Genomic DNA, 26,063 nt, shown 5'->3' with positions numbered 1-26,063 from the left:
TTTCCTTTATTTATAACCTGACATTTTGTCTTTCCTCATCTTTACAATTTGATGACACTATGCCTTCAAGACCTTTTTTAGTTGAGTTGGCTTGGAGGTCTTTGAGCTTCTTATATTTGGACGACCAAGTATCTTTCAAGATTCAGGAATTTTTCAAGTATTATTTCATTTAGCAGGTTCTCAACACCCCTTTCCTTTTCTTCATCTTCCAGAATACTTATAATACAAATACTTGGTCCCTTAATGATGGCCCCATATTTTGCATAGACTTTTTTATTCTTTTTATTTTTGACTGATTGGATTATTTCAAGCTTCTTTTCCTTAAGGTCAGAAATTCTTTTCTCCACTTGGTCTGTTTTGTTGTTTAAGTTCTCAGTCATATATATCTTTTCTTATTTAACTGATTTCATCTCCAAAATTTCTATTTTGTTATTAACGAATTCTAGCTTAGTAATATTTTCATTTTTGCCACTCATTGACTTCCTCATTCCATCTCTCTTGTGTCTGAGTTTCCTCATGATCATTGTTTTAAATTTTGTATCTGTTTTTTCATAGATTTCCTGCAGTTCAGGAGAATAACTGAACTTATTTGTTCTAGTCCTTGTTCTAGTCCTACAGGGTAACAACAAGGAATACAGAGGTTTTTACTCTGGATGGTATAAGTGCAGAGGGGTGGAATGCAGGTAGGTTCTTCCCCACAGGATGGCTCCCAGTGGCACAGAGACAATTAGAATAAATTGTTTCAGTCCTGGTGTCAGTGGGCGTAGTCCGGTTATTACCCAGATCTCCCAGGTGCGAGCAGATATTCTGTGTGCACTGCTTCTGGTGATAGACCCAGAAGCTAAGGGGAATCCTGCTGGTTCACATAAAGTACATGAGCATAGTCCTGGGGCTAATACCCCCAAACTCCCACATTTGCAGAATACAGTGGATTGTCCCACGCCTTGACCTTGGACTGTACTGCTGGTGGGAGCAGAATAGAGCAGGCTGGGTGACTTTACTGCCGGGTACAGCGCTGAGTGTGGGTAGAGGAGGGGAGGACAAGAAAGCAATGCAGCGTCCCTTCTTCACACCCAGTAGTGCTCAGGCTCGGGTTGGCTTTCTAGGCTGAAGTGAAAGTGACTGTGGGATTCCCTTTCAGAGTCCCTTTCAGTCCTGTGGTTTTCCTCAATTGTGCTCAAGGGATGGCAATCACTGTAGAGACAAATGACTCAATTCTAAACTGCTTGAAGCAGAAACTAGGGGGTCAAGCCAACAGGTATCTTATTCGAAATTATTGACAGGTTGCTTTCATTTCCAGAAGCCTTCCTTTTGTTGAGACTGAAAAAATCTGTCCCCATGTATTTAGTCTTCTGTGTTTTCACAATCATGTGGCTGCCGTTTAGATCGAGCCTCATAAAAGAGGCCTTAGTGGGTGCCTGTAACACAGATAGTATCCCCAGACTCTTTGTCTACATTTGTTTTTCAAATATTGATCTTTAGCTTAACAGTTCTTTACTGCCTGCAGTATGAATGTAACACTAATTTTTAACAGAAAAGCATAAAAAATAATTCTGAACATCTTCTGGAGTGCTACCTGCATGCCCTATCCACTAGATTCTTGGGAATGAAACTGGTTGTTTGTTTAAATAATAGCAATGGTCAGTAGGAACTTGATGCATATACAGTGTCATATAATGAAAAACCATTCATTAGGCAGCATATTTTTGTTTTGGTTGTCTTTTTTTGTTTGTGGAAAATAAAAGATTACTATGTTAAATGTAAACATGGTTTTAATGTCTGATTTCAAAGACATGAAAAAGCAAAGTGTTTTTCTGAATCTTGAAAACACTGATTTGAATAGAGTGAACAGCACAGACAGCTGGAAGGGGAGAATGAAAGGAGACCGTGCAGGGCCTGGGATTCTGGAGCGAGGCTTTTGAGTTTTAACAGGAAGTCATGGGAGGAGGCTGGAGCAAGTAGGCTGCTTTATAAAAGCAAAGTCAGAATGAGTCAGTGAAAAAATTAGCACTTTTGGGGAATAGCAAGAGAAAAAGAGCTAAAATGCATATTGGATTCTTATACCATGACAAGAAGTGTGCCAAGTTACTGTTGAGTATCATTTAGCCTTGGCAGCTTTGCACAAGCAGTATTCATGGAGGTTTTACCCCCCAAATTGGATATTTGTCACTATGCAAGTCTAATCATTAGACAGATTCTTGGACTCAGGGTTCACATCCATCCGCCCACTTTACTTCAGCACCTGTTTATCCCCAATGACTCTTCCAGAACTACTACCTTCACCCTGAAGCCGTATGAATGTTCCCATTCAAAGTTGGGCTTCTCAGCAGTTTTACTTTTCTAATAAGTACATTATGGAGAATTTTGGCAAGCCTTCTCTAGGTCTTTTGCAATGCTTCCCAATTCAATTATTGACAACTTCTTTCAGGTCATTTGTTTGGACATCCCTTGGATCACGATTTCTATCATCATCATTTCCAGATTTGGGAACCTGTTGGTGCTGAGTGTAAGAAGTCTTCCATATTGACTATTGCGTGTTTTAGTAAAACTAACAGAGAGCAGACACTAGTATGAACTCCAATTGTGATTTGCCTTTAAAATATATATATATAAACATATATACACACATATGAAATGCCTGTTGTCATGTATGAGATCTATGGTATTGAAGTTACAATTGTTCGCTCTAAACATCCACAATAATCAGCTTGGATTTTCTCAGCGCAACTTGATCATTCTACAAGTCACCAAGATTTGCTTCAAACGCATCTACTGAAACCTTCAGATCCAATTTTGGCTCCTTCTGACTAATGTTTTCTAATTATTTCTTACAAAATGAATCAACTACTTTTCTTTCTGGCTGTTTCTTACTGGCTAAGGTGCCATGGTGATGCACAGAGAGCTGAAAGGTCATGGAGTCTTGAGGAAGAAGAACCCAAGCTTAGAGAGGATCCAAACTTTATCAGGGCCAGCTGTGATGAGTTAAGAAGCCCTCCACTGCCTACACTGCTGGCCACCCATCTCTTTGGGCTGGTTTGGGTCCTGGCTGCTCTTCTGATCAAGTTTCTAGCGACTGTGCCTGGGGAAGCAGCAGATGACCACCTTCACACTGGCATGCCTGCGTCCGTGGGGGATGCCCACATGGAGTTCTGGGCTCCTCCTGACTACGATCTGTACATCCCTGGTTACTGGCAGTCGCCTGACAAGTGAACCGGGAGATGGCAGATCTTGCTGTCTCTTCCTCACTCTCTGTCACTATGCCTTTCAAATAAATCTTTTAAAAAGATTATGGCTAGCTGCAGAAAAATAATGCATTTATTTAGAAGTCATACCCAGTTTCAGAAACAGGGCGACAAGAGAATACTGCCTTTTAAAAATTTCTGTAGATTTTGGTGTTTTCCAGGACCTATATGCCATTTTCAGTCCAGTGCTTATGCTTATCCAAGTCATAAATCTGAAAACATTTTGTTTCTGTTTCCTATTTGCTTTATAATTTTGACTTATACATAATAGTAGGACGGACTGTGACAATGAGTTAAACTGCTGCTCGGCACACCTGTATCCTGGAACAGAATGCTAGCTGGAACCCCACTGCTGCAGTTCTGATCCAGCTTCCTGCTAACATGTCTGGGTAGCAGCAGGTAACAGCTCAAGTAGCTTCTTACCACCCACATGGGAGACCTGATGGTATTCCTATTTCCTGCTTTGGTCCAGCCCGCCCCTGGCTGTTGGTGGGCATCTGGGGAGTGAACCAGTGAAACCAAAAGATGGGAAATATCTCTTCTCTCTGGCTTTTAAATTAAAGTAATGATTTAAAAAAAATAAACATGTTAGCCCATCTCCAGGAAGAGCTAAGTTCCTAATCACCCTTGGCTTAACAGGAGTCCAATTGAGCTTTATTTCCTGCTTGAGTAACACCTCAAGCTCCCTGTTGGCCGGCAGCTTTCCATAGGACCATTCAGAGTCCCAGCTCTGCCGTCCTCTTTGTGCCAAATAGTTTCCTTCTCCACCCCCAACTGCAAGGTGCCTTTTCCCACCCTGCCCCTTATCCTGGGAGGCAACTTTAGTTGACCTAGAACATCGAGCTGAATTCCTAGGCTTCTGGTTTCCAGCAGCACATAGCCAATGGCAAACAGCAGCCAGTAGGAGTGCATAGCCAATGGCAAGCACCAGCCAGAAACCAAAGGGATGATGAAGATAAAAGTTGAGATCTTTATTTCTCCCAGCCACCTCTGGCAAGGTCTCCATGTCTCCATCAGTGAAGATCACAACTCTTAGCATGTAAGAAAATACAGGTTTGTAATGGCACCCTTGAGCTGGCCTACATTCAGATCATTCTGCCTTCTAAAGGTACTGGGAAGCAGCTTGCACGGTGGTACCTTGCTGGTGTGAAGTAGATAGGTTGTAATCATTGACTGCCAGGGGGTCCCTCCCCAGTAAGAGTTCAGAGTGGGGTCCCAGCGGAGAACACAGTAGAAACGATGGAGCAAGGAGACCAAAGAGTCTCGTCCTGCGGTCCTCTTCCTAGCGGCTCCTAGCCTTGGCAAAGTCTGTTAACACGACTAGGGGGGAAAAAGCGGTTCCCAGGCACTGCTCAGGTGCTCGGCAGTGGGGTGCTTTCCCACTGTCTATCACGTTTAGTTTTCAGCACAGCTGGCAAGCGTCTTCTGTAGTGCGTGATGAACCTAAGGGAGGAAAGCAGGCACAGATTCTACAGGAAGAGAGCTCCCAGGATGACCTTGCGGGCGGAAAGGCGCATGTGCGGGGGCGGGGCCCTCACCGCGCACTCAGTCCCAGGCCCCAGGCTTCGCCCGTGGTCGCCAGGCCCACGCCATGAGGGCCAAGCGTGTGAACGGCTTCATCTGCCTCTTCGCCAGCGTGCTCTTCACCTTCTCCTGCTTCTGCCTCTACAGGATGAGCCAGATTAGTGAGTGGCGGTTATGTCTTCTGCGTCCTGGAGGGTCTGGGCTCCGACAGCACAGAAGGGGCCGGGTCAGAGATTAGGGGGAGATGTGGCCTTCCAGTAGAGGTCGCCTGCCCGTCGGAGTTAGTGACGGTGCTTCGCAGGTGCAGCACCCAAGCCGGTGTCAGGATGGCGGTTGAGCGATAACGGGCGCCCCTGGGCTGTTCCCGAGCGCGCGGTGGGGGACCCCTGGCCTTGTTGAACCTCAGTTACACCGTCCTTTCCACTACCCACGTTCCAGCTTCCAGCTGGCTCAGTCTCCTTGTCCAAACCCTTTCTTCCCTGCTGTTTCCAGAAATATGTAAAAGTCTTAATTTCAAGAACCCCGGTACCACCAACAGCTTTCCTCTGTGAGGTCTGTGTTCTGTTACGGAGCCACACGTCAAAGGCTTCTCGAACATTCTTTTTGGCGGGCTAATGGAGGGACGGTATTGACGCCAGCCGGTGTAGCATGCACATTTTCTCAAAGGTGCTGGGGCCTTGCCTGAAGACGTGAGGTTTTAGTTTTACACGTATCCGCAGCTCCACGGGCTTAGCCAATAAAAATACTAAAAGTTATTTGGCTGATTCAGAATTTCAGATAAATAATGAATATGACTTTAGTAGTCAAAACTTAATTGATTTTATTTTGAAAGTTTCTTCCCTGTCCAAAATTGAAATTAAATGTCCTACAATTTGTGCTACAAATGTAGATGTACATCGCATTAACATTTTAGGGTTCGTGTAGTGGAAATTTCAAGTTTTTATTTTAGAAGGCCTAGAAGTGACCAGTTCAGCCTTCACACATTGTCCTTGGGTTGACTTGGATTAAAGTTTCATTGAGCTCATCTTGATCATAGAGATCTATGCTTGCAAGGGGTTTGGGGCAGTTTTGTTCTGTACATTAAATTTGTGTTATCACTACGTCAAAAATTAGGAATTAATATCAGAAGATTTCTGGTAATCTGTAATTTTACAACCCTTTGCTATCTCTTCATTTTCTAAAAAGATTGTCCAAATTGTGAGATTATTTTAGAGCAACAGAAAATAAATGCACTTATAACCAAATATTTGCTTATAACTAAGGTGCAATGGCTCAATTGACTAATCTTCCCACTTCAAGGTTGGGGATCCAATATAGGTGCCAGTTTGTGTCCCAGCTACTCCACTTCCCTTCCAATCTCCTGCTTGTGCCCTCAGAAAGCAGAAGAGGAAAGCCTAAAGCCTTGGGACCCTGCTCCTGCGTGGGAGACCCAGAAGAAGCTCCTGGCTCCAGGCTTTGGATCAGCTCAGCTCCGGCCATTGTGGTCATTTGGGGATTAACACAGTAAATGGGAGATCTTTCTGTCTCTCCTTCTCTCTCTCTCTCTCTTTTCTTAAAGATTTATTTTTTATTGGAAAGGTGGATATACATAGAGGTGGAGAAACAGAAAGATCTTCCTTCAGATGGTTCACTCCCCAAGTGAGCGCAATGGCTGGAGCTGAGCCAATCTGAAGCCAGGAGCCAGGAGCTCTTCTGAGTCTCCCATGCAGGTGCAGGGTCCCAATGCTTTGGGCCTTCCTCGACTGCTGTCCCAGGCCACAGGCAGGGAGCTGGATGGAAAGCAGGGCCGCCAATATTAGAACCGGCGCCCATATGGGATCCCTGGGCGCAAGGCGAGGACCTTAACCGCTGCGCCACCGTGCAGGGCCCTCTCCTTCTCTCTTTAAATCTGTCTTTCCAATAAAAGTAAATACATTTTTAGAAAATACTTGCTTATATTTAGGAGGAAAAGTGTGAACTTTTAAAGTAGAAATTTATTTATTTGAAATTGAGAGGCAGAAAGACACACACACACACACACACACACAGAATCTTCTATTTGCTGGTTCACTCACCAGTTGAGAGCAGCCAGGGCTGAGTCAGACCTAATCTAGCAGCTTAATCTGGGTTTCCCACCTGGGCACAGGACCCAAGCAGTTAGGCCTTCCTCTGCTACTTTCCCAGGCATATTAATAGGGAACTCTATCGGAAATGGAGCAGAGAGAAGGAGAGACAATGATCTTCCATTCACTGGTTCATTATCCAAATAACAACTCCGGAGCTAAGCTGATCTGAAGCCAGGAGCTTTTTCCAGGTCTCCCATGGAGGTGCAGGGGCGCAATGATTTGGCCAGGTTTCTGTGTCTCCTCTTTGCAGACCTGCCTTTCAAATAAAAATAAGTAAATCTTAAAAAAACAAAAAAAACCAAAAAACCACTTGCTGGGTCCGTATGGTAGCTTATTGGCTAAAATCCTCATGTTGCATGCCCCTGGATCCCATTTGGGTGCCAGTTGTAATCCCGATGGCCCTGTTTCCCATTCAGTTCCCTGCTTGTGGCTTGGGAAAGCAGTCGAGGACAGCCCAAAGCCTTTGGACCCTGCGCCTGTGTAGGAGCCCCAGAAGAAGCTCCTGGCTCCTGGCTTCAGATCAGCGTAGCTCCTTTCGTTGCAGCCACTTGAGGAGTGAGTTGTTGGACAGAAGATCTTCCTCTCTGTCTCTCTTTCTCTCGGTATATTTGACTTTCCAATAAAAATAAATCTTTAAAAAAATACTTGCATATGGGCTTATACACATGTGTCATATACATGTACAAGGTCTTCAAAATATTCACAGAAAACACGTGACAAAATGCATAGACTTCTATTTCCTTGCACCAAAATAAGCATCCTAATTTAATCATTTCTACAAACAATTTGAAGCCACCTTAAGGGTCAGCAAGATGAATGGTTTTATAGAAATACACTAGCAGGGCCCGGCGCGGTGGCGCAAGTGGTTAAGGTCCTCACCTTGCACGCCCGGGATCCCATATGGGCGCCGGTTCTAATCCCGGCAGCCCCGCTTCCCTTCCAGCTCCCTGCCTGTGGTCTGGGAAAGCAGTTGAGGACGGCCCAAAGCTTTGGGACCCTGCACCCGTGTGGGAGACCCGGAAGAGACTCCTGGCTTCGGATCGGCATAGCATCGGGCCGTTGCGCTCACTTGGGGAGTGAATCATCGGACGGAAGATCTTCCTCTCTGTCTCTCCTCTCTGTATATCCGCCTTTCCAATGAAAAAATAATAAAAATAAATCTTAAAAAAAAAAGAAATACACTAGTAAATATATATTATAATTCCTCCCTGTGGACTAGAAGAAAAGTCACTATTTTTCAGTCAACACAATTTCATTTCCAAGTATGAAGTGTTCCAGACAATAATTAGAATGTCTTATGGAAGTTTAAATATACATAGGAAAACATTGCTTCCTAACAATTGCAAGAGAAGTTAAAAGGGGATAAAGGGAGCTAAATTGTTCTAAACGTGCGGCACAATAGAGACAAATGCATTTGTAGGAGACTGTCATAAGTCAGGGATTCATGTTGAAATTTCTGCCCTATCCTGTAAGTGGTAAAATACATGTAACTATGTCATCACTTATACTAAATGTTCCAAAAATTTTAAATACTTTCTAACACAAAATGGAATTTGTTGCTTACAAGAGAAAAAATTAAACTTTAAGGTCAGAAGTGTCGAAGAAGGATGGGAAAATATTTTGATGTAAATCTCAGCCAAAATAAAGTAGATGCAGTTATTTGAATATCTGCAACATGGACTCTAGAGGGAAGTGCAATAAAAATGCTTAAAAACAAAGTTGAACATCATCCATTACTAAGAGAATGCAAGTTAAAAGTATAAACTACTATTTCACATCATTCAAAGCTTTCTGTTTTAGGAAATAAGATATTTCATAAGGCTGTGGAACTCAAGGGGTTTGCACAACTTTCCTTTGGAAGAGTGTGTATTCAGTTGCTTTCATTATGAAATGTGTGTATTTTCTGTGTCTTAGCAACAGACAGGGCTGCTAATTACTGCTACTTATGGTTGGAATTGTTGTATAGCCTTACTCTTGGTGTTTGGCCAATTTCTGGTCTTGCTGTTCAGTAGCCATGCCATTCAGGTTACTACATTGTATAAATAACATCCCATAGTATAAATAACATGTATAAATAGCATGCATGTGTGTGTAGATATATGATTTTTTAATAAGAGACACATACTGAAATATTATAGGTAGCCCTTATACAATTATTTAGTAATAGAAGAGATAAGCTTGCTATGGAATATTCACTACAGTGGAACATTGTATAGTTATAAATGACTTACAACTTGGCTTCCTCAACACAGATTAAATTGAACAAAAGAAGCAGTTGCATAGGAATAGATGTGCTTTCTTTCATTTATTAATCTATAAAACGAAGTATAAGTCAACTTGTAAAGGTAAAAGAAAAAGTAAAGTAGAAAAGAAAGCAACAGGTGGTCAATACAAAACTTGGGATTCCTTTGGGCGAGGGAGGAGAATTTGAGATAGGAAGAAAAGAGACAGGATAGCTAAGGCTTAGGCAGTGTGTAGTTCATGAATGTTTGTGTTTATTATTAGTCTTTGAATTATTTATATATCTTACATGGCTAATTACATGGCTAAAACATTTCACAATAAGACCCTAAACACAGAGGGGCATTCATAGGGAATTTAAAGGGTTGAACATAGTGTCCAACACATGAAGGGGACTAAGGGGAAAGTTTTTCTTTCTAAACTCCATCTTCTGACTGCCTCTGATACTCCCCCTGGGGAACAACTTTGGGTCCAAGTGCTTGAGTAGTGAAGTAACTTTTTGCTCTTCTCTGCCCTGGGTGAGTTGCCTGCTACTCTAGACATGCTTTACCATTTCATACTGGGTAAAGTGCTGACCTCTCAGTCTGCGATGCATTTTCTCTGCCATTTGCCTTTTGGTAAAATTCCATCCATTCTTCCAGTTCTCAAATATCTCCTCTTTTCTGAAATCTTTCCTGTCACCCTCCTCTACTCCTCAGTGCTGCTTAAAAAGTTCATCATTCTTGTGCCTGGCATAGTAGCCTAGCGGCTGAAGTCCTCACCTTGCACGCCCCTGGATCCCATATGAGTACCAGTTTGCGTCCTGGTGGCCCCTCTTCCCAACCAGCTTCCTTTTTTTGGCCTGGGAAAACAGTCGAGGACGGCCCAAAGCCTTGGGACCCTGCACCTGTGTAGGAGATTCAGAAGAAACTCCTGACTCCTGGCTTCTGATTGGCTCAGCTCCAGCTGTTGTCACTTGAGGAGTGAATCATTAGGCGGATGATCTTCCTCTCTGTCTTTCCTCCTCTGTATATCTGACTTTGCAATAAAATAAATCTTTTATTTTTAAAAAAGATACTCTAACAAGCTCTCACCTGATGACAGAGACTTGGGCCACGCATTATGGAAGCCCCCAGTCAGGTGACTGTTAATCATATGAAACGTACTTAATGCAACCGAGGAACAGAATTTTTTATTTTATTTTAAAGAAGATCGCATTTAATCATTGATACATAGTGTAAGTATGAAATAAATGCAGAATTTAAAATGTTTAATGCAAAAATGTGAATTATTCCACTGATTGGAGTTATGTTGAAAAAGTTTTTGGGTGTATTGGATTAAGTTAAATATATTTTCAAAAAGTATTTCACTTGCTTCTTTTTACTTTTTAAAATGTGACTACTAGAACATTTAAAATTACAAATGTGGCTTGCTTGTTGGTTCACCTGGAGAATGTTCCACTGGCCCCTGCAGTGAGCTAGAGCTAGTCTCCCCAGTGAGAGCCAGCCCAGAAATGTAATACCTTTTTCAATGACTTGAAAAAAATATTCTTTTTACACCTAAGTTCATCAGGGTTATTGGTTTGTAAGGATCAGTAGTAGCTGATACCTCATTTGGTGACTGTTTTTATCAGTACAAGTCACCTTTGCCCAGCATGCACCCAAGAACTGGTGTTTGTTTTCACAGATACTCAACAAAGGTGCTCAATTGACTCAAATAATTTTCTTAACTTATTTTAGGTCTCTGTAAAATGATTTTGTAAAATTTTGTCCTCATTAAGTACTGAAGTGATTATGCAAAGTAAAATAGGCAGTTTAACAGAGTATTGACACACTGAATTATTGGGAAGAATATCTGAGTGGCAGATCTAAAATCAGAGATTATGTCCTTTAGCATTTTCTTAATGGTTGTTGCTGCAAATACTGCTTCCTCCAGGGAAGACACTTTCTTTTTATGTTTACAAAATTGATCCCTCAGGGTCTGACCTACAATGTTGAAACCCAAATATATTGCATCATCCATGATATATCAACCATAAACACACAATCTATTTTGCCAAGAACCTATGAAATCCTAATTTCATAATGTTATTTATATTGGTTCAATTATATCCAATGTAAGAATTTTCAAATAATATCCACTACATAAAATATTCAACATTTAGTGTATAGTCACAATTGTTTAGATTTAGATGTGATTCAGGTTAGTAATAAAGAATCACTAAAATCAGTTTTTTTTTAAGATTTATTTTTATTGCAAAGTCAGATATACAGAGAGGAGGAGAAACAGAGAGGAAGATCTTCCATCTGATAATTCACTCCTAAAGTGGCCACAACAGCTGGAGCTGAGCCATCCAAAGCCAGGAGCCAGGAGTTTCTTCTGGATCTCCTACACAGGTGCAGGGTCCCAAGGCTTTGGACCATGCTCGACTGTTTTCCCAGGCCACAAGAAGGGAACTGGATGGGAAGTGGGGTTACCGGGACACAAACTGGTACTCATATGGGATCCAGGGGCGTGTAAGGTGAGGACTTCAGACGCTATGCCATGGTTCTGGGCCCTAAAATCAGTTTCTGTGCTGACAAATTAATTCATTCAATTTTTTAGTATGTATCTGTTTAAGAGCTGTATGTCAGTTACTGTTCCAGGCATTAAAAAACAAAAAACAAAACCCCAAAAAACACCCTCAGAATCTAGAGAGTTGTGGAGAGAGACATAAAGACAATAAATGTTTTGTAAAAGGTCAGGGAGTGCTAAGTGCTTTTTAGAAAGACAAAAAGGATGAGGAAGAAAGTATTCTGCTTGTAGGATGGCAGAAGACTTAATGGAAGGAGAGGGCATTAGACTCTACAGGACCTGGGGTACCAAGAGCTGAAACCTAAGACTGGTGAATGTTTGGTCCATGTAGGGAACCACAAACAGGTCAGGGTGACTGGAGCTGGATTGCCCCAGTGAGGCACAAGTCCAGCCCCTAAACGGAATATCCTTTTAAATGACTAAAATGTTTATCAAGGTTATTGGATTGTAATTTTGTTTTCTTGTGATGCTCTAATTGGGTTTGATATCAAGGTCTTTCCGATCTTGTAAAATGTGTTTAAAACTAGTCCCTTTTCAGTTTGTGGGGGGAGATTTTGAGAACTGATACTGGAACTGACATTGGTTCTTTAAATATTTGATAGACTTCAGCAGTGAAAATCTCCAGACCTGGAGAATTTTGTTGATAGGAGATATTTATTATAAATTCACATTCCTTACTCATTCTTTTCATATTTTCTGTTACACTTGTCTGAGAATGTACCCATTTCTTTCCAATTACTCAGTGCGTTGCTATGTATTTGCTCATGGTAGTTTCTTACAATCCTTTGTGTTTCTCTGTGGTATCACAGTGCCTCCTCTTTCATTCTGATTTTGCCTCAGTCATCTCCTGGATGTCTAGTCCAACTAAAGTTTTGGTCATATACTTTGCCTTTACAAAAAAATGAACTCTTAGGTCGTTTGACTTAGTCAATGAAATGCATCCCATATAGGACTGGCTGGGCTTTAGTGCCAAGTTGGCCCCTAATTGTAGCTTCCTGATAATGTGTGCTCCAGAAGGCAGTAGGTGATGGCTCAAGTGATTGAGTCCTGCCATCCAGGAGAGTCAGGATTGAGTTTCTGGCTCCTGGGTGGAGCCTGGCTCAGCCCTGGCTGTTATAGGGTAACCAGGGGCGAATCAGTAGATGGGAAATCTCTGTCAGTCTTTCTTTCTTTCTTGGACTATTAATTAATTATAAGACATCTTAGTTTTCTTGATCTTTTCTCTTGTTTTCCAGCTTCTAATCAATACATTTCTGCTCTGGTTTTTATTAGTACATTCCTTTCATTAACTTCAGGCTTAGTTTGCTCTTTTCCTAGTTCCTTTAGGTGACATGTTGGGTCACATATTTGAGAGCTTATTAGTTTTTGTTGTAAGCATTTATTTCTATAAACTTTCCTCTTAAAAGTGCCTTTGCTACATCCTGTATGCTTGGGCCAGAATAGACTCTTTCTATAATATTTATCTATGCATTTGTTTGTTATTTGAGAGACAGGCAGAAAGACAGACAGACAGACAGAGGGACTTCTCCTGCGCTGGTTCACTCTCTGGTTGACTGGGCTGGATCTGGGAGCTGTGAACTTAATCCAGAACTGCCAAGTGGGTGGAAGAACCTAGCTACTTGATCTGTGTTACTAGGAAAGCAAAACTAGGAGCCAGGGCCTGGACTGAACCCCTTTACTCAATTTTGGGACATAGATATCTTAACCAGCATCCTAAACAAAGTCCTAGCTCCAGACTGAAATTTTCTAAAGCAGATGTTGCATCTAATCCTCAGCTGTGCCTTTCAACTGAAGGATCCACTCCCATGATTATCTGTAGTGGGACACTAAGATACAATGTAGAAGGCCACTTGGGGAAAAAAAAGGGTAAAGAAGTTGGAGAAGCACTGTTTTCTTTATGGTATAATATATATCACTGTGAAATGGACTATAATATTTACACATTTTGAAGAAACATCCCCAAAATGCCATAACTGTGGCTATTTATTTCAGATTTTGCTCCCGCTTCTATCCTTTTTATTTCAAATTCAAATTAACAGTTCTAGCTTTTAGTACAGAAGCTTAAGACATACTCAAGCTTGAAGGGAAAGGTTCAAGTTTCTCTGCATTGCAGTATCCAAAACCTGAGCATACTCACTCTCCTCCCTTCTGTGTGGGGAGTGGTGCACCAGGAGCTGACCCCACGTGTATGAGGGGCCGCAAGATGGCAGCTGGCCAAGGGCCAGGAGGCGGGATTTGTCCCAGCAGTAGGTAAACAGGAAGTCACAGGGATAGGCTAATGCCCCCACTGCGATGATGTCATTCCTACCGGCCTATCAGGTAGCGCTCAGTGGACCCACGGGGAGAAGTGATTGGTGGAGATCTGTATATAAGCGGCTCGCTTTCGGCAATAAACCTTTTTGTTCACCTGCTTTTTCGTTCATCTCTCCCTTTTTGTTTGCTCGTTTGTGTGTGTGTGTGTTTGTGTATTTCGTTCGGTGTGTGTGCTGGTTGCGGTGGTGGTTCCTGTTTTTTCCAGGCCCTCGAGAGTTCCTCGTCATTTTAGCGTCGCCACAGGACAGCGGCACTTCTGGGCTATTTCATTTGGCCTCTGAGGTAGGGAATAGCCCATATGTCTTAGAGACCAAGTTCTGGAAATGCCCCTTTGCCTTTCCCAGGTAGGGAGGCAGATTTACTCCCCTTGCTGCTCTTGATTGATAGCTCTTGTTCTTTGAAGGGTCAACTCGGGAGCCTCGATCTCCATGCTCTCCCCTCTTAGAATATCTGGACTCTTCTCTGTAGACGCCATTCCCCAGGCAAGGACTGCGGCCTCATTCTACTGTGCCTGTTTCCTCCAAGGGAAGAATTTTCATTTCACTCTGTCAAGCAGAGAATTTTAAAATAAAAACTTGAAGCTTTCCCCACCATCTCATTCTTTTCATTAAGGTTTATTTATTTGTTTGAAATGCAGGATTATAAAGACAGAGAGAGAGGTGGCTAGAGAGAGGGAGAGACAGACACCAAGATCTTTCATCTGCTGATTCACTCCCTAGATGATTTCAACGGCTATGAGTGGACTGAACCAAAGCCAGGAGCTCTAATCATCTTCCAGGTCTCCCACAAGGGAACAGATCCTCATCCTTGGGCTTGGGCTGCTCTCCTCTTCTTTCTCAGGTGCATTAGCAGTGAGCTACATTGGAGAGCAGGTAGGACATGAGCCAGCACACATAGGGAGTGCCAGCATCACAGGCAGCAGCTTAACTTCCTACACTATCATGCCAGGTCCTACCATCTCATTCTCTATCACTCTGAGGGCAGATTCATCTAAATGATGACCTTGGTCATACATGACTCCCCTGGATCACACTTATATGGAAGCAGAACTTTTTTTTTATCCTCAGTCATATGTGCTGCCTGAGAAAAGAGCCAAGGCTCCTTCTTCTAAAAGTAGGCAGCTCATATAGCTAGGAAATGAGGATGAGTAGAAAATGGAGAGTAGATGAGTTCCAAGGAAAAATCCTGGGACACTTCATATTGTAGAGTGACAAGTGAGAAGACAGTAGGGAAGGTAGAGACAGATTCGCTGGTGAGGCAAGAAGAACCCCAGCAGCATGTGGAGTCCAGGAAAAACCAAGAAATGAAAGGATTCCAGTTAACTTGGGGATCAAAGTCCAATGCTGTTGAATGGAAACTAGGTGTTCTCACTTTCTGATTGCTAATGAACTTGCGCAGAGTGGTTTCCATGGAAGGATATAGGCATAGGCCTACTTGGAGTAACTTTGGGAGATAACAAGAGGACTTAGAGGCAGGAAGTTTGGATAGATCTTTCTAGAAGTTTGTTATGAGAGGGTGGGGAGAAATATGCTTGTATACTGACGAGTATGAAAGGGAAAATGATGAGACATGAAAGTAGTAAGAGGGGATGGAGTCTTGTATCCACATACACAGGCCGACTTCAGTCCAAGCCCAAACATAATTACATCAGGACAGAGCACCAGCCAAACAGGCAATTAACCCAGAATGTGTAATTTTGCATTGACCATGGAGCTTTTTTGTATTTCTCAGTGAAAAAGGGAAACGGAGCCACAAGCTGAGAGTAAGGGGAAGGAGGTGTTGGAGGTTTGAAAGAATTTTTGAGGAAAGTAGGAGGATAGAGATATATGATATTGAAGAAGCATTAAGGGCTCACTTTGGTATCAGTGTAACCAGTGAGAAGTGAGGTCATCACTGTCACTCTTTCTTTTTTTGCTGCAAGCAATTTCAGCCATTAGGGCACAGATGCAGAGGAGAAAGAGAACAGGCTTTCACCAGGCCTGTGGAATAGCCAAGTGAAAATAAACAGAGGAGGAATTACTACAGTTAAGAGTATATGCCAGAAATGTGACTGTTGTCCCTGGACCTTGAGCTGGGAAGAAGTCTGAGGGTGAGAAGGAAGGATGATCAATAGGTTGTAAGTCCTGGCGTGTCAGAAAAATCTTTAGAGTTGCATTACTAAAGAGAATGGGTGTTTGGGAAGAGGTGGCAAGAGATTGAGATATTTGCAGTGCAGATGATGGAAGTAAGCAGCTGTTGCTTAAGGGTAGTGCTGAATCCTCAAGGATTTAGCGTAAGACTGATGATTGTGAAGATGATTGTGCACGGGCAGAAAGTGCATGTATGAACTCTGATACAGGAAACACCAAGGCATTTTGAAAAGAAAGGTAGGAGCAAGATTTGGAAGCAGCAGCAAGAGAGAGAACATCCATCCAGCCTCAGTACAAGTGCTGTGGCAGAGAAGGCAGCCACCTCCTGAGAGAGGCAGCAAGGGAAGTAGTGTGCTCGGGCAAGAACCAGGCTTCAGTGAGAGTCAGGTACTGAAGGGAACTGCTGAGAAGAGAGCCAGAGATGTCAACATCATGACTGGCCACCAACTAGAGGGCACAAAGATGTGGTGTTGGGAAGAGTTGAAGGATGAAGTTGGAAATGTTGGGTGTGACCAATGGAGCCCCACGGGAGGCAGAGTGCAGACAAGGGGGAGTCATGTGGGTCTCACTTTGGATAGAGGTTTACTGAGGTCTAGCTTGAAATGATCAAAGAACATCATGGCAAGACAGTTTGGGGAAGAAAGGGGTGTGAATTTGTGTGTGTGTGTGTGTGTGTGTGTGTGTGTACCAAGAGAGTCTTACTCTGAGCTTCCAAGTCTCTGGGTCCCCCTCTGGGTTTCTGATCATACAGGTAATGAGGCTGGGAGGAGCAGTCTTGCTTTGATAGGAGATTCCTGTTGATTTAGCTACAGTCCTGGAAATCAAACAATTTTAGCTAATGCCTTGTTGCCCAAAGAATATCACAGCTCTGTGGGCAAGAAGGGGGAAAAAAAGACCAATATTGCATAATGGATAAGACAACTTGTGATGTGGGCTGTAAGAAATGGCCCAAGGATGTCAGGGATACATACAAGGTGCGTGTGTGTGTGTGTGTGTATGTGTGTGCGTGTTTCATTACATTAGAGTTTACCAAGAGGTAAAAGCAAAGTATAGTGTGTTCCTAAGGAATGGCATTGGAATAACGGATTCTAACATTATTCAATAAACCAGCTGCATTATAGTCAAAGATGACTCAACATGGTTAACAGGATGCAGGGTAGAGCAGAAAAACAATCAGGGCTTTATGAACAAGCAACTAGAAAGAAAAGGCTCTTATAACAATTTTTACACCAATAAGTTTTATGTGTAAAAGCAATGAAAAATATTTTTTGTGTGTGTAAGTAAGGGACTTTGACATGTATTTTTGGTAAAAGTAAGGGGTATGACCAGTATTTTTTTAAATAATGTACTCAAATGTCTTATATATAATTGAGAAGGTATTAAAAATCAAGAAATTAAGAATGAGAAAACTTCAGTATAAAAATATTATAAAGGGGCCTGGTGCAATAGCCTAGCAGCTGAAGTCCTTGCTTTGCATGCAGCAGGATCTTATATGGGTGCCAGTTCTAATCAGGAAGACCCTACTTCCTATTGAGTTTCCTGCTTGTGGCTTGGGAAGCAGCAGAGGACGGCCCAACGCCCTGGGACCCTGCATACCCCATGGGAGACCCAGAAGAGGCTCCTGGCTCTTGGCTTTGGATTGGCTCAGCTCCAGCCATTGTGGCCACATGGGAAGTGAATCACCGGATAGAAGATGTTCCTCTTTGTCTCTCCTTCTCTCTGTAAATCTGCCTTTCCAATAAAAAACAATTAATCTTAAAGAAATAAGTATGTAAAGGGCTGGCACCTTTCAGAGCTGTGGATGGTTACCCAACTTCCCTTTTAATAATGGGATAAAAGTAGACATAAGTTCAACTAGGATAGAAAGGTAGGACACCCAGGGAACTACGGTTTGTTCATTTTTACAGAACCCCAATTAAAATTGATAATTGCTGTTACCTATGTCTGTTCCTTACTGGTTAAAAAGCAAGCAGAGGGAATCAATAGCATAAAAAAGTCACATTGTTTAAATGATCACTTAGAATAGTTCCCCAGTTGGTTCATAAACTTCCCAAAGGTAAGGCTATATCTTTATTTTTGTGTTTCTGTTGGCACAAATTATTTGGCAAAAAAGAACTAAATTTTATGTTAATTTTTATTCTGCTTACAGGAGCAATGTAACATGATTTTTGATGCAAAAGAATTTTACAGAGATGTTAAATAAAAGCCACCTAATCCAATATGCCAAAAAGTATGAACTTATACATTTATTTTTTTTAATTGTATACATTTTATTTTTGTTCTGTCCTCCATCTGTTATAATACCAAGTATCCTCTGCAGGATACAGTGTACTGCCATATCCTCCATGTGCATCTGGATATGCGTTTACTTTGCACAAGATAATTCATTAATTTGGAAGGCAGTTACAGAGAGAGGAGTAGAGAGCTTCACTCTGCTGGTTTACTCCCCAAATGGCCACAATAGCCAGGGCTAAGCCAGGCTAAAACAAGGGGGTCTAGAAATCCATGTAGATCTCATACATGGGCAACAGAGTTCCAACCATGTGCATTATCTTCCACTGCTTTCTGAGGTACTTAACAGAGAGTTGGTTTGGAAGTGGAACATCCAGGATTTGAACCAATGCTCTGATGTGGAATTCCTGAGGTACAAGCAGTGACTCAACTCACTATGCCACAATGCCAGCCCACAATTACTCTTCTTCACTATAAAAATACATGCTTTTACTAGTGCTATTCAACATATTATTGGCTGTATTTGCTAGAGGTATAAGACAGGAAAAAGGGATTAAAGGAATTCAAATTGGAAATAAGGAAGTCAAATTATCCCTATTTGCAGATGACATGATTCTTTACATAGGAGAACCAAAAGACTCAATAAAAAGACTATTGGAAATCATGCGAGAGTTTGGCAAGGTAGCTGGCTACAACATCAGTGAACATAAATTGATGGTCTTAGTGTACACAAACAACTCCATGACTAGAAAGAACAGACTAATCCAAATTAGAAAGAATGTTAATACCTTGGATCAAACCTAACCAAAGATGTGAAAGACCTCTATGATAAAAATTACTGAACATTTAAAAAATAGGAGACATTAAAAGATGGAGATATTTACCATGTTCCTGCAATGGGAGACTCAGCATAATCAAAACATCCATATCACCAAAAGTAATATACACATACAGTGCAATCCCAATCAAAATCCCAACATTCTTTTACCGTTGGAAAAGATGACATAGAGATTCACCTAGGTACAAAAGACCACAAATAGCCAAAGCTATCCTGAATAATAAAAATAGAGGTCCATGAATCACAATTCCAGATTTCAGGACAACACAGGGCAATGATAATCAAAACTGTGTGGCACCGCGACAAAAACAAAGAAGATCAGTGGGACAGAATAGCAACTCCAGTACTGAGCCCACACATGCACAGCCAACTAATCTTTGACAAGAAAACTGAAAATAATCCAGGGAAAATGTTGGGTTCTTTCAACAAAAGCTGTTAGGACAATTGTATACCAGCCTGTAGACATAAAAGACAAGACCCCACGCATTTCACCCTACACAAAACATAGCTTTAAATGGACCAAGAACTTCAGTCTGCACCCAGAAACTATTGAACTCTTAGAGGAAAACATAGGAATCACTCTGCAAGGTATGAGTATAGGCAAAGACTTATTAGAAAAGTCACCAAAAGCACAGGCAGTCAAGTCTAATGACATATACGATATAAGAAATCTGGGAAACATAGATACAAATTTGTTAAGTAGACATTTTTGTTAATACCATATTCCATGTATTATTTTAAAATGTTTTTGTTAGTATACATGTATATATTATATATATAAAGGTACATATGTATATATATGCATATCTACCTTTATATGCATATATAATGCTATATATATTGATATGCAAAAGTATAGATTTTATTTTTTGTATATATTATATAAAGTTGTGTGATACCATAGCTATATGTACAGACATTCACATGATACTGCATTTTCTTTACAGATAATCAGCTCACTAGTTGTAGAAACCATGTATTGGAGTTTAGAGAAACTGTGAAAAATTTGAAAAACAAAGCTGAAAGCAGTCGCCAAGAGCTGATAGAAGCCTTTAATCAAATGAAAAATGAATTTATGATGACAGACAAATTCGAAAATTCAGGTTTGTGTTGCTTTTGTTTTTGTGTGGTTGCCAGCTTATTTTGTATTATGTTTTTGAAAATCTAGATTTAATGCCTTCTGAATTTTGGGCTACTCCCAATAACTGTAAGTAGTCTGTTACCATTCTTTTATTGTAAGACATGAAGAAATCAGAGACCTCATTGATTCACTTGCCCTCATCTCCACCTTGACAGTGATCTTCCTGGATTTCCGTTAATGATCGACCCACTAGACACAGCTAGAAATCTGAGCAAATCTACTGATCCGTCGCTCTCCATGTTGCATACTTAAATGTCAGTCACCAAGCAGTCCTATTGCTCCACTATCCTTGGTGTCTCACAGACCTGTCCAAACTTGCCCCCCAAATCCCCACACACTGGTCAGCCCACCTTCCTAGGATTCCTTAGGAATAACTAGTACCAGGCAGCGTTCTTTCCAATCTTGTTACCTTCTGGGAAGTTCCACGGTCCTGTGCATAACCCTTCAGTGCACTCCAGTCCTCCAGGGCATAGTGATCTCATAGACTTCTCCCCGGTGGTGAGATCACCCCCTCCCCAGGCAACCATTGGCCAGTTCTGCCTGCTGCTATAGTTTTCCCAGAATACCACTGGAATAGAATCATGCAGCAAGTAACTTTTGTGTCTGACTTCTTTCATTTAGCATGGTTTCATCACAAATTGTTGTGTGGCCAGTTATCTTTTTCTGGCTGAATAGCATTTCTTTTTATGTACTGAAGAATTATTTTGTCTATTTGTAAGGCAGAATGACAAAAAAAGAGAGAGAGAGAGAGAGAGAGAGAGATCTTTACCAGGAGATACATTCCCCATATGGTTGTGACAGTTGTGGGCTGTGCCAAGAAAAAGCCAGGATCCTGGAACTCCTTCTGGGTCCCCTCCCATGTGGGTGGCATGAACCCAAGAACTTTGGCCATGATCTGCTGCCCTATCAGGTACATTAGCAGGAAACTGGATTGGAAGCAGAGAAGATGAAATTCTAATTGTTGCTCCATATGGGATGCAGGTCTCACAAGTGGTATGTTAACTCATTGTGCCACAATGGTAACCCTTGAGTGGCATTTCATCATTTGACTATACAATGAATAGTCTGTTCCTTACCAACTAAAGGCATCTGAGCTGCTTTCAGTTTCAGAGAATTACAAACTAAATGTTTCTACAGACATTCATTTTTTTTTGTATAAAGAAAAGTTTTTTTTTTTTTTAAATATTAATACATAGAAGTAGGACTGATGGCTGCTTCCTAAGAAGTTGCTAAACTGTTTTCCTGAGCAGCTGGACCGTTTAGTATTCCTTGCTACAATGTGTGACCATTGCAGTGACTCCAGGTTACTAGAGCCCAGGTTATTGCAAGCCACTGTAGCCCCCAAATGATCATGGTTTCACATGGATTTTAGATTGTATTTCACCAGGGACTAACAAGCAGTTTTTCAATGTGCCCACTTACCATGCAGATATTTTCTTTACAAGTATATCCATTGAAGTCTTTACCTGCTTTAAACTAGGTGGTTTCTTTTCTTAGCTGAGGGTTTTTAAAATTTTATTTATTTGAGCAGTAGAGAAACAGAGGGGAGGAAAAAAAGAGACTTTTCTCATCTGCTGGTTGATTTGCCATTTAGCTAGAAACCAGAAACTCATTCTAACTCTGTGTGGGGTCCGAGTAATGGAGCCTTCACTTGCAACCTCCAAGAGTGCACATGAGCAGGAAACTGAAATTGAGAGCAACTGGGACTTAAATCCCACACTATGCTTGGCATGTGGGTGTCCCAAATAGTGATTTATCTGTTGCACCAAAGCCCACCCTCTTATTGAGTTTGGAGGAAGAGTTGTATGTGTTATCCTGGGTATTAACCAGATGGGTATGACACTTGGAAATGTTTTATTCCAGACCTCATCATTTCTTTTTTATTTACAGTGTCTTTTTGAGAGCACACATTTTGAATTTTTGATGAATTTTGTTCAATTTCATCTATTGATCTATATATTATTTTATGTATTAATATGTTGTATCTAATAACTAGTTTATATAGTTCAGGGTCAGGAATATACTCTTTCATGTGTTTAAAATTTCCAGAGTTTTATGTTTTTTGTTTGTTGTTTTTAACTTGAGGGACAGAAAGAGAGAGAGATGGAAGTTTTCCATCTGCTAGTTCACTCAGCAAGGCTCCCAATAGCCAAAGATGGGCCAGGCCAAAACCCAGAGCTGAGAACTCAGTCCAGGTTTCCTGTGTAGGCACAGGCACCCAGCTCGCAGAGCCATCATCACTGCCACTCATGATGGACATCAGAGAGAAGCTGGAAGCAGAGTGGAGCCAAAAGAACCCATGCGGTCTTGGCATGTGAGCATTCCACTTGTTGTCTTAACAATAAGGCTAAAACACCCGGCCTAATAGTTTTATGTTTTACAAGTAAGTGCATGAAACTTTCTGAGTTAATTTTTGTATAGGTCAAGACTCAAAATATTTTTTTATATTTATTTATTTTATGGAAAGTCAGATACACAAAGAGGAGGAGAGATAGAGAGGAAGATCTTCTGCCCACTAATTTACTCCCAAGTGGCCATAATGGCTGATGCTGAGAAATTCCGAAGCCAGGAGCTTCTTCTGGATCTCCCACATGGGTGCAGGGTCCCAAGGCTTTGGGCCAGCCTCAACTGCTTTCCCAGGCTACAAGTGGGGAGCCGGATGGGAAGCGGGGCCGCTGATATAAGAACCGGCATGCATATGGGGTCCCGATGTATGCTAGGTGAGGACTTTAGCCACTAGGCTGCTGCGCAGGTCCCAAGACTCAAATATTTTCACATGGATATCAAACTGTTCCAGCAACACTTTTTTTTTGAAGTAACCTTTCTTTGAATTTCCTTTGTACTTTTGTCAAAATTCAATAACTGGTATAGTTTTATCTCAGTTTACTGTGGTCTATTCCAATAATCTGTACATTTATTTTCTGTGTGACACCATGCTGTTTTAACTAGTGTTACAGAGTAGGAATGAAAATTGAGTAGTATATGGTCTCCAATTTTATATTTTTCATACATAATGATGGTGGCATATTCTAATGAATAGTACAAATGGAGTCATTAAATGCAGACTACAAAAACAAGTTACAGATACAAACTCTAATCACATGATGTTAATCAAAGCAGAGGAAACCAGCTATAGCATGACTCACTTAGACTTCCTTCACTTGGAACTGACAGTTCTTTTGGCCTCTGGCTTTCCAGCTCATTGTGCTTAAATGTGCTATGCTTTAAAAATAAATCTGGGTCCCGGCACAGTGGCCTAGTGGCCAAAGTCCTCGCCTTGAATTCACTGGGATCCCATATCGGCACTGGTTCTAATCCCGGCAGCCTTGATTCCCATCCAGCTCGTGCCTGTGACCTGGGAAAGCAGTCGAGGATGGCCCAAAGCCTTGGGACTCTGCACCTATGTGGAAGAGCCAGAAGAAGCTCCTGGCTCCTGGCTTTGGATCGCTCAGCGCCAGCTGTTGTGGCCACTTGGGGAGTGAATCATCAGACGGAAGATCTTCCTCTCTCTCTCTCCTCTTTGTATATCTACCTTTCCAATAAAAGAAATAAATATTTTAAAAAAATAAATCTGAATCAGTCATCTTTGTCCTACATGTTGTAACAAGTATGGTTTTGATAACTCACATTTTAGAGTATTCCTTTTATATTGAATCTGTGAATTATTAATTTAACTTTTTGAAACTTGTATCCAAAGGAGAAAAGTCTTTACAATCTCAAACTCAGACGTGTTATTATTCTTCTCTTCCAGTTGAAAATAAAGTGGACACGCTGAATCAAAATCAAAAAGTTTCTAATGCATTTGAAGACTTAAAGTTCTTTTTCCCTCATCTGAAAAACGCAGGCAATATTTATCCTAATGTACTTATTGGTAAAGGAAGAAAAAATGGTAAGAAGTTTAAGGAAATGAAATCTTTGGGGATGTATTTTTTAAGTTTTAAAATGTAAACCATGCATATAGGACTTGAACTCATACATAAACCACAAGCTTACTTGATATTAATTTAAACAAACAGAAGTCAGTACCTTCTCAGAAGACAAAATTCAGTGAGCATTTGATGACTTGAATTCAAATTCCATTCTATTATAAAGGCTTTGAAAATAAGTCAGTAGAGTTTAATATGCATTAAATATCTACCTAAGTAAATGGCAAATATTTTCTCCTTTGTTTTCATAAATATATTCTTACCTGGTAACCTTCCTGTTTTCCCATCTTTCTGAGACTGGGGTCAGCAAAGACTTTACAGGAGAGTCGTTATATGATGAGCTAAGCATTGAAGAATGAGCATAAGTTCACATAAGTATTCATGAAAAAAAAAAAGGCACATGAGTTTAAAGCATTTAAAGCCAGGCTAGGCCAAGTCTCAGGACTGCTGCCATTCCCACACATTTCATTCATTCCAGTTACTGTAAGTCAAGATTATAGACTGCCGGTTTTTACATAAAGTTGTGTTGGAACACAATTATTCATTCACTTACTGTCTGCATTCTGCATTGACTTTTGTTCTACACAAAGTTGTCATACCACTGACTGTTTGGCCTAAGTGCCAGAAATGTTTTCTGATTGTCTACAGAAGGTTCTTGATCCCTGAGCTGTCTAGTACCTGGGGAATAATCAGTGCTGTTCTGTGTCATTTGCATCTGACATATTAACCAAGCTGATTGTGTTGGGATACAGGTATCCAAGGATGATTTTCAATGTCTACTGAATATTCAGGGTTATCATTCTATGTTTTCTCTCGTTTTCCAAATTTAACTTTCTCTGCCCAGTGCAGTATGGGCTACTGTTGTCATCTGTTTAATGACTGAGAAAATAGAGGCACAGATTAAGAAACCATTTGAGTTACAATTCTGCCTGCCTCATATTTCATCATAGTCTCAGGGGGATTGTAGCAGAAGCCCATGACACAGAGTGTAGGGAAGGAGGTAGAGAGATGTTGCTGATGGGAGGCGGAACAATGCTCATGATATATGAGCTTGTGATGGTACAGGGATAGTGTAATTACTAGAGCAGTAATCAATTCTGAATAATTTCCTAATTCAGTTACACACATCCTCATTTTTTTAAATTTTACTTTCATTCATTTTTATCTCCTCAACAGGCAGAATAACAGAGAGATTAAGACAAACAAGAGACAGAGAAGAGAGCTAGAGAGAGACAGAGAGAGTTCTTCTATCTGCTGGTTCACTCCCCAAATACCTCCAATAGCCAGAGTTTTGTCTATGATCAGAAGGGATATTTCCTCTTGGAAAATAAAAGATCCTAGCACATAAAACATACACAAAAGTATTGAAGCCTATGGCTCAGTCTGGTGGACAGACTGTCAAACTTATCTGTCCTGTTTCTGAGTTTTGCATGTATCTCAAGTGATTTCTGTCTAATCACTCCTTTCTGATTTATTTATGATTGAACATGTCATCATTTCCTGCCTGGTCTATTGAAACAGACTTGTAACTTTTCCCATAGTGTTAGAATCACTGAGGTCAATCTAGTCTTTATACTTTCATCAGAGGTATGTTACTAAAGTTTATAGCTAAAAACATTTCACCCTCACATTTTTTGTTTTTGACTTACTCGTATTTATTGGAAAGGCAGATTTACAGAGAGAAGGAGAGACAGAGAGAAAGATCTTCTGTCCACTGATTCACTCCCCAAGTGGCTGCAACAGTTGGAGCTGAACCAATCCAATGCCAGGAGCCAGGAGCTTCCTCGTGTCTCCCATGGGTCTCCCACAAGGGCACAGA

General features: G+C 41.2%; 1 protein-coding gene across 1 annotated transcript in view; it reads left to right on the top strand.

Annotated features, from left to right (window-relative positions):
* The first annotated feature begins 4,833 nt into the window (after positions 1-4,833).
* MGAT4D (MGAT4 family member D) overlaps positions 4,834-26,063 on the top strand; it is a 49,119-nt gene continuing 27,889 nt past the window's right edge. The window contains exons 1-3 of the mRNA XM_040967392.1: positions 4,834-4,927; positions 20,125-20,280; positions 24,070-24,207. Coding sequence (XP_040823326.1) covers positions 4,834-4,927; positions 20,125-20,280; positions 24,070-24,207 — 388 coding nt within the window. The remainder of the gene's footprint in view (positions 4,928-20,124; positions 20,281-24,069; positions 24,208-26,063) is intronic.

This window comes from Ochotona curzoniae, unplaced genomic scaffold (genome assembly GCF_017591425.1).
Source record: "Ochotona curzoniae isolate NIBS_2020 unplaced genomic scaffold, NIBS_Ocur_1.0 scaffold_4506, whole genome shotgun sequence".
NCBI lineage: Eukaryota > Metazoa > Chordata > Mammalia > Lagomorpha > Ochotonidae > Ochotona > Ochotona curzoniae.
This window is presented reverse-complemented; position numbering and strand designations above follow the sequence as displayed.